Source organism: Amphiprion ocellaris, chromosome 15 (genome assembly GCF_022539595.1).
Source record: "Amphiprion ocellaris isolate individual 3 ecotype Okinawa chromosome 15, ASM2253959v1, whole genome shotgun sequence".
NCBI classification, from domain to species: Eukaryota; Metazoa; Chordata; class Actinopteri; family Pomacentridae; genus Amphiprion; species Amphiprion ocellaris.
In genome coordinates, this window is record NC_072780.1 from 30655068 (window position 1) to 30663501 (window position 8434).

General features: G+C 34.3%; 1 protein-coding gene across 2 annotated transcripts in view; it reads left to right on the top strand.

Annotated features, from left to right (window-relative positions):
• Positions 1–7562, top strand: part of LOC111569253 (T-cell differentiation antigen CD6-like) — a 29821-nt gene extending 22259 nt beyond the window's left edge. Inside the window, exon 13 of one of the 2 annotated variants that reach the window (XM_055017605.1) lies at positions 7081–7562. In XM_055017605.1, the coding sequence (XP_054873580.1) occupies positions 7081–7329 (249 nt within the window). In that variant the 3' untranslated portion in view covers positions 7330–7562. The remainder of the gene's footprint in view (positions 1–7080) is intronic. The other variant, XM_055017604.1, reaches the window with a different exon arrangement.
• Positions 7563–8434: the final 872 nt, after the last annotated feature.

Consider the following 8434-nt stretch of genomic DNA (forward strand, 5'->3'; position numbering starts at 1 on the left):
TGTGTGTGTATGTGTGTGTGTGTGTATGTGTGTGTGTGTGTATGTGTGTGTGTGTGTGTGTGTGTGTGTGTGTGTATCCAGCAATATTCGCTGGATTTTGGTAGCTTTTTTTGTGATTGTTCTAAAGAAACATTTTATTTTAACATTTCTTTTTTTCCACCAAAAAATGTTGAAAAAATTCTCAAAAATGTTGAAAATGTGGACATTTTCAACATTTTCAAACTTTAAAACGGGTCAGTTTGACTCACAGGACAACATGAAGGTTAAAAGTGCATTTAAACTGCAGAGATCCTCCACCAGGTGGCGCTAAGAGCTTCTAGCTGACTGCAGATTCATGCATCCGACTGACATGTAAAACCACAGAAAAACCAGTTCAACCTTCACTGTTTTTGCAGCAGCGATTTTCAGGCTGCGACGCCTGAAAGAAAAGAAAGCAGAGACTCTGGAAGCTTCTGGAACCAGCAGAGCATCCTGATGATCCAGAGTTTGGTTTTTAAATCTGACAAAGGGCCTCAGAGTTCAGCGAAACTTTAAATGAAATAAACTTAGGTGAGGAGTCTGACTGACGATGCATCCGGCTGATAAACCAGCAGATTTGGGTGTTTTATTGGCGGGAAAAGCTGATAAAAAAGCATCTTAAGGAATCCTATTTTACACTGAGAGCCGTCCAGAGCTCCAGGCAGGAGAATTAATGTCCAGACCTGCTTAGGAAACTCCAAATCTCTCTCACATGTTGCAGAATTCAGCAGAGATGCGTCGCAGATCCTCCTCCAACAGTCTGCTTTTTGTTTCCCGTCAGAATGTGAAAGTCTGAGGATTTAGAGTCCCGCTCGACATCAAGGGGAAAGTTCTGGAGGAGCTGCTGGCATTAGCAGGATTAACAGCTCTGTTTTCACTTTGTTCATTAAATCAGTTACACACAGGAGGATTACGGCCGCACAAGTCCGTAAGTTGCTTAAAACGTCCCGACAACATGAGTTTAAACTTTTGAACCGGGTTTGGTGCCGACAGCTCCTGAAGGGAACGTTTAGGGCCGTTTGAAGGTTTGTTTTCCTCCAACAAAACTTCAATTACAGAACAACAAATAATAAGAAGAGTTTGGCAAAGCAGTTTTATGGGACTTTAACATTTCTTCTGATGAAATACTCACTAATCGAGCCTTTTCCAGTAAATATACACCAGAAATCAATTTACAAGCATTATTTGCCTTGCTGCAATAGAAAACTGAGCAAAATTGCTTTGTTTGAAGATGGACAAAGTTATTAAGCTGAAAAAACACGACTTATATTGAGCTGCAGGATTTTAGTTAAATATCAAAGCACATTAATTAGATGCGTTTTCATTTTTGGATGCAACATTAGCAAAAAAAGAAAAGGACTCAGAGCGCTCAGTACTGCACCAAGGTGATTTAGTTGTATTATTTCTGAAGGATGAAATCGTTAATATAAAACGACCTTTTGCCTACACAGGCGTGTGTTATGCATGTGTACGTTATGTACGGTTACAGAATCATGTGACCTAAATACACTATATTGCCAAAAGTATTCGCTCACCCATCCAAATAATCAGAATCAGGTGTTCCAATCACTTCCATGACCACAGGTGTATAAAATAAAGCACCTATGCATGCAGACTGCTTTTACAAACATTTGTGAAAGAATGGCTCGCTCTCAGGAGCTCAGTGAATTCCAGTGTGGAACTGTGATAGGATGCCACCTGTGCAACAAATCCAGTCGTGACATTTCCTCACTCCTAAATATTCCACAGTCAACTGTCAGCTGTATTATAAGAAAGTGGAAGTGTGTGGGAACGACAGCAACTCAGCCACCAAGTGGTAGGACATGTAAACTGATGGAGCGGGGTCAGTGGATGCTGAGGTACATAGTGCGAAGAGGTCGCCAGCTTTCTGCGGAGTCAATCGCTACAGACCTTCAAACTTCATGTGGCCTTCAGATTAGCTCAAGAACAGTGCTTCAGCAGAGAGCTTCATGGAATGGGTTTCCATGGCCGAGCAGCTGCATCCAAGCCATACATCACCAAGTGCAATGCAAAGCGTGGGATGCAGTGGTGTAAAGCAGCCACCACTGGACTCTAGAGCAGTGGAGACGCCTTCTCTGGAGTGACCAATCACGCTTCTCCATCTGGGAATCTGATGGACCAGTCTGGGTTTGGTGGTTGCCAGGAGAACCATACTTGTTGGACTGCATTGTACCAAGTGTAAAGTTTGGTGGAGGGGGGATTATGATGTGGGCTTGCTTTTCAGGAGCTGGGCTTGGCCCCTTAGTTCCAGTGAAAGGAACTCTGAATGCTTCAGCATACCAAGACATTTTGGACAATTCCATGCTCCCAACTTTGTGGGAACAGTTTGGAGCTGGTCCTTCCTCTTCCAACATGACTGTGCACCAGTGCACAAAGCAAGGTCCCTAAAGACATGGATGACAGAGTCTGGTGTGGATGAACTTGACTGGCCTGCACAGAGTCCTGACCTCAACCCCATAGAACACCTTTGGGATGAATTAGAGCGGAGACTGAGAGCCAGACCTTCTGGTCCAACATCAGTGTGTGACCTCACAAATGCACTTCTGGAAGAATGGTCAAAAATTCCCATAAACACACTCCTAAACCTTGTGGACAGCCTTCCCAGAAGAGTTGAAGCTGTTATAGCTGCAAAGGGTGGACCGATGTCATATTGAACCCTATGGATTAGGAATGGGATGTCACTTAGGTTCATATGTGAGTCAAGGCAGGTGAGCGAATACTTTTGGCAATATAGTGTATGTAGCGGGCGGCGGGAATTGATGGGACTCAGAAACACCCCCACAATTTAATCAATTGTTCCTTGTATCATTTCTGACAGATAAGTCCCAATAAGTCCAGAGTGGTGGATTTCTAGTAGGATCACAATCATGTGATCATCAGCAGTGACGTCGTGCCACTATCTGGCAATGATACAGAAATCTTTAACAAATCCATGGATCCAGACTATAAGCTGCATCACTGCCAAAATCTAATCACTTGGTCCTTGTGTCATTTCTGACCTTCCCTGAAAATTTCATCCAAATCCGTCGGTCTGTTTTTGAGTAATGTTGCTAACAGACAGACAGACAGACAGACAGACAGACAAGACAGACAGACAGACAGACAGATAGACACATAACTGCATCATGTTCCTTGGCGGAGTTATAAAAACTCACACATTAATGTTTTGCTTCCCTGGAGATTTTCCTCATGATTTGGCCTTTTTTGTCACATTTATTGGCTTGTTTTCAGCTGTTTTTTGAATATGCACGGAAGTGAGTGAGAATATGTCAGTGTTGTCGTTTGTTTTGATGATTTTCTGCCCCCTATTGGCCAAAAAGTGTAATTCTGATGTTTATAATTAGCATTTTTCCATCTCAATGCATTATTTCAGAATAAATGAATAACTATCATTTTTTTTGCAGCATCGTAGTCTTTTGTGGAACATTACAAAACCTCCAGCTGAGGTTTCTGGTTTATTGACAACGATGATAAAAACACAAACTCCCACATGTCGTTAGCATCACCTTGTGGATTTTGCTCATGGTTTGGTATTTGAGTCACAATTTTTAGGTCATTTTCATCACTCTTAAAGCAATTTCTTATTGTGCACATAAGCAACTGAATACAACTTTAGCTGTGGCAGCTTTATAAGGTGAGAATATGTCAGTGTTGTGGTTTGTTTTGGAGTTTTTCTGCCCCCTAGTGGCCAAAAACTGAAATTCTGACATCAATAATTAGCATTTTTCCATCTTAAAGTCTGTGTATTATGAATCTATACATCATTTAAGAATCAAAAAATGTTGCATTGATGAATAGGTATAATTTTCTCCAGTTTCTGGGACATTAGAAGTTCTTCAGCTGAGGTTTTTGTTCCATGACAACAATAATAAAAACACAAACTCCAGCGTGTCGTTAGCGTCTCTGTGACCTCTTATGTTTGCTCTTGCTTTAGTCTTTGTACCAGTGCTGCTGTGTGATTGTTGCGTTGTGGACGGCAGCCAGTAAATGCAGTGAGGTCATTGGTTTAGATGGAGCCCCAGATGGTTCCAGACCGGAGTGAAAAATCCACTTCAGCTCATTAATCACAGTCTTTTTCTCTCCTCTGAGATTTATACTGAAGCCATTAAATTCAGTGATTCTCCCCTCCGCTGATTAGTGGTCATAGTGTTGATTACTTTCACTTGTTGGGTTTCTTTGGGCGCAGCAGTTAAACCCTCATCAGCAGCAGCTCTGATCCGATTCACCTTTAAAGTTCAGTGGAGCTGAGCGGGTCTTTACGGGTCGACGCTCCGGTCGCCCACTGAGGCCTCATCAGCTCACTTCCTGCTCCTACTGTAGACCAACATCTGAGCGTCACGACCGGAGTGTGGAAAGTTTAAAGAGTAAATTAAACCTGTGATAAAAGACTTGTTGAGTTTATGTTTCTGGTAAAGAACAGAGACAAGACAAAACAGCAAAAACGAGTCACTAAATGATGAAAAAAATTAGACGCAAAACAAACAAAAATGAGACAGACAACATAAATGAGACACATCAGAGACATAAAACCACAAAAGTGAGACAAAAATGAGGCAAATGACACGAAAACAACACAACAAAGAGACACCAAACTGAACAAAGGAGACACAAGTGAGACAAAAAAAACCCAAAACAAGACAAGAAATGAAAAAACTCAAACAAAAATCAGATTTACACCCACACAGGTGTCGCAACTGAAAGACTAAATCTGGTTTTTGTTTCAAAATGAGTCAAAACCACACAAATGAGGCACGAGACAAAAGCAAGACAAACAAAACAAATGAGCCAAAAAAGACACAAATTGACGAAAACAAGACAAAAAATTTAAACACTGAGACAGAAATGACACTGAGTGACAAGAAATGAGACTAACGACACGAGACAAGACAAAAAAGAGACAAAACAGCAAAAACGAGACACAAAACAATGAAAGAAGCAAGACAACAAAAACAAGACAGACAACATAAATGAGACACATCAGAGACATAAAATGATAAAACTTTACAAAAGAGACAAAAATGAAAACAATGAGACACAAATGACAAGAAATGAGACAAACGTCATGAGACAAAACAAGAAAAGAGACAAAACAGCAAAAACGAGACACAGGACATTAAATAATGTGACAGAAAACAGCTTGAGTTTTAATCAAAAAAAAAAAAGAAAATTGAATTTGGTGTAAAATCAACACACAAAGATCCAAAACAACCAAAATGTTACACAAAAATATGCAAAAAGACCAAAACTGGATGCAAAATGAACAAAAACTGATTAAAAATCACCACAAAATGATGCAAAACCAAACAATTTCATCCACTCCGGGTGGATTAATCTAAACACTAAATATGATTTTTGTTCATTTTCTCTATAACCATCTTTGAGCATCAATATTATGGGATGTATTATAGTTTACAGCAGTTTAAGTGATGCAGAATGAACAGAAAAAGATGTAAAACAGCCAAAATGTGACACAAAAAGACTATTAATACAAAATATTAATAAAATAGAAAACATACACAGTAGAAAACATTTTAACTGTATTTCTAAATAATTAATTACTGTTTGTTTGTACATGTTAATACACATATTCTATTTTTTACATCAATTTAAAAATATCTTTTAAACAATAAAAAAACATTTTTGTGTTATTTCAGATTTTTTCTTTTCAATAATGGCAAATATTCGTAAAATAATAATATTTCTGTCTGCTAAATTAATATATAAATTTCATTTAATTTAATTAATTAACTAATTAATTTTTTGTGATTTAATAAACCATATTTTAATCGCCAATATATCTATTTTTTAATTATAAGAAAGAGCAAATACCTGCAAAATAATCTTTTTTTTTGCTTGCCAATATTAATAAATATTTTTTCATTCATGTAATTTTTTTTTTCTGATTTAAGAAAAGCATTTTTTTGAATTTAGAAAAATGGGAATATTATTTGTCATTTTTCAGTCCTTAATATGCATATTTTTCTTTTAAATAATGGCAAATATTTGCAAAATATTTGCCATATAATATTTATGCTAAATTAATAAATACATTTAACTAATTTAATTCATATGTTGATTTCTATGTTCTAAAAAAAATGTTTTGTAATTCAACAAAACTATTTAGCATTTTTCAGTCCTTAATATACATACTTCTGTTTTAAATAATGGCAAATATCTGTAAAATAATATTGTTTGCTTGTATACATAATGTAAGTTATTTAACACTGGACCTTCAAATTCACACTATTTTTTTACTGTCTTTTATACTGTATGTAAATAAAACAATAGTTATTTTACATATGTTTGCTGTCATTTGAAAAAAGTATATAAAAGAATAGAAAATATTAAGCAAATTTTTTTAAATCTGCAAAAATTATTTTATTTTACAAATATTTGCTGTTATCCGAAAGAGAATATATATATTTAGCACTAGAAAAAGGTAAAATATAAACATTACACAAATTATTTTCTGCATTTAAATTAGCAAATTTTATTGTTATTTTACAAATTTTTCCTGTAAAGTATTAATTTGCATGTTGATTGTAAAAAAGAACTAAATACGTAAAAAAGAAATCTATATTTTTATTATACTTTTTCTTTCAGAATGTGTGAATGTAAATTTACTCCATTTAAATCAGCTAAAAATATAATTTTACAGATATTTGTTGTTATGATCATTGTTTTTATGTGTATTTTGCCCACGTTTTAGCAGAATTATTGTTATTATTTATTTACAGTGTAGTTTCCTACATCTTAATGGTGAGATCTTGTTTAATAACCACTAATGTGAAACTAGTTATTAGTTATTTAGAACTTATCAGACTTATGTTCAAATGTAGAATTGGATCTGAGAATTCTACTTTATATTGTTGCTCAAACTGAAAAAAAGCTGAAACAGTTGATCTTTATCATGTTTTCTGCTCTGTTGAAGCGTCTCCTCTGTGTTTTGGTCTTCTAGGCCACCGTAGTTCCTCCTGAGACTCGTTTATTGGTCTGTACACAGAAATGAAAGCTGCTCATTAACCTTCTTTTTCTTCTCAGCGGTTTACAGTTTTTACCACCAACGTTCGGCCACAATTAAGCAGCTTTAAAGGTGTTCAGCGGAGCCTGGAGGCCATAAAAACTCTTCCGTTTGGTGAAGTTACAGCTGCATTCATGGCAGAAGACATTGTGTTAATGGAGGAGTCTGGTCAGGAGGTCAGAAGGTCACAACGTCTCCAGCTGGACGCAAGAAAACGGTTTGATTCTCTCAGCCAGCATCAAACATCCCAACACGCTTCCTGTTTTTAATGCAGCATTTATTTTCGAAAAGAGATTAGTAATCACACATTATTATGATTGTTATTTTTTGTTTTTCTTGTTCTTTTTCTTCTCATTAACATGATTAGCATTTTTTGTCCTTTAAAAATAGCCAAGTTTGGTTAATTAATTCCTTATAAATAGATAATTTTACTTTCAAATAACGACAAATATATGTTAAATATGTTTTTTCGCTTGCTATAATAATAAATATATTTAATTAATAATAAAATACACATCATTTTAATTATTATTTTTTAATATTATGGTTACTATTTAATTTAACAAAATATTTTTGTAACTTAATAAAACCAGAAAGGTAATTTACCATTTTTCAATCTTGAATTGAAATATTTTTTTGTTAAAATTTTATGTTTTATTTTTTATTTAAATATTATATTATTATATTATAAAAATATTTTTTAAATATATTAAACTTTCTTTTCTTTTAAATAAATAATAATAACATTTTTGCTACCTAATATAAATAAATATATTTAACAAATTAAATTAGTAAATTCTTTCTACGATTAAAAAAAGTTTATGATTTAAAACGTTTTTTACATATATATAATGTATAGTTATTAATTACTAATTATTAATGTACATTTATATTACTTAAGTATGGATTAAAAACATACACACACACATATATATATATTACAATTACAATTCATATATATACATATGCATATTTATATTTTTTACAGTTTGTATATAAACTGTGAAAAAATATAAACTTAAAAAAAATCTGACTTTAAATTACAAACATTAAAAATGTGTTTGTACATATGGTAATTAATTCTTTCACAATGTTTAAGCATAAAATTATAAAAATACATTTTTTACTGTGTTCAGTAAAACCATTGTTTTTTGTTTGTTTTAAAACAAACATTAGCTGTTATTTGAAAGAAAGACTATGTATATTAAGGATTGGACAGTGATAACTGTTTATACATTTTATATTTTCACCGTCTTGTTAAATTACATATAATATATAGAAAAATCTATAATTTATCTGTGATTTAAAATTTAAAAGTTCCCTCTGTTGTGTTGTAGCCATGGTAACAGAAGTTTTATTTAATTTCAGCAACAA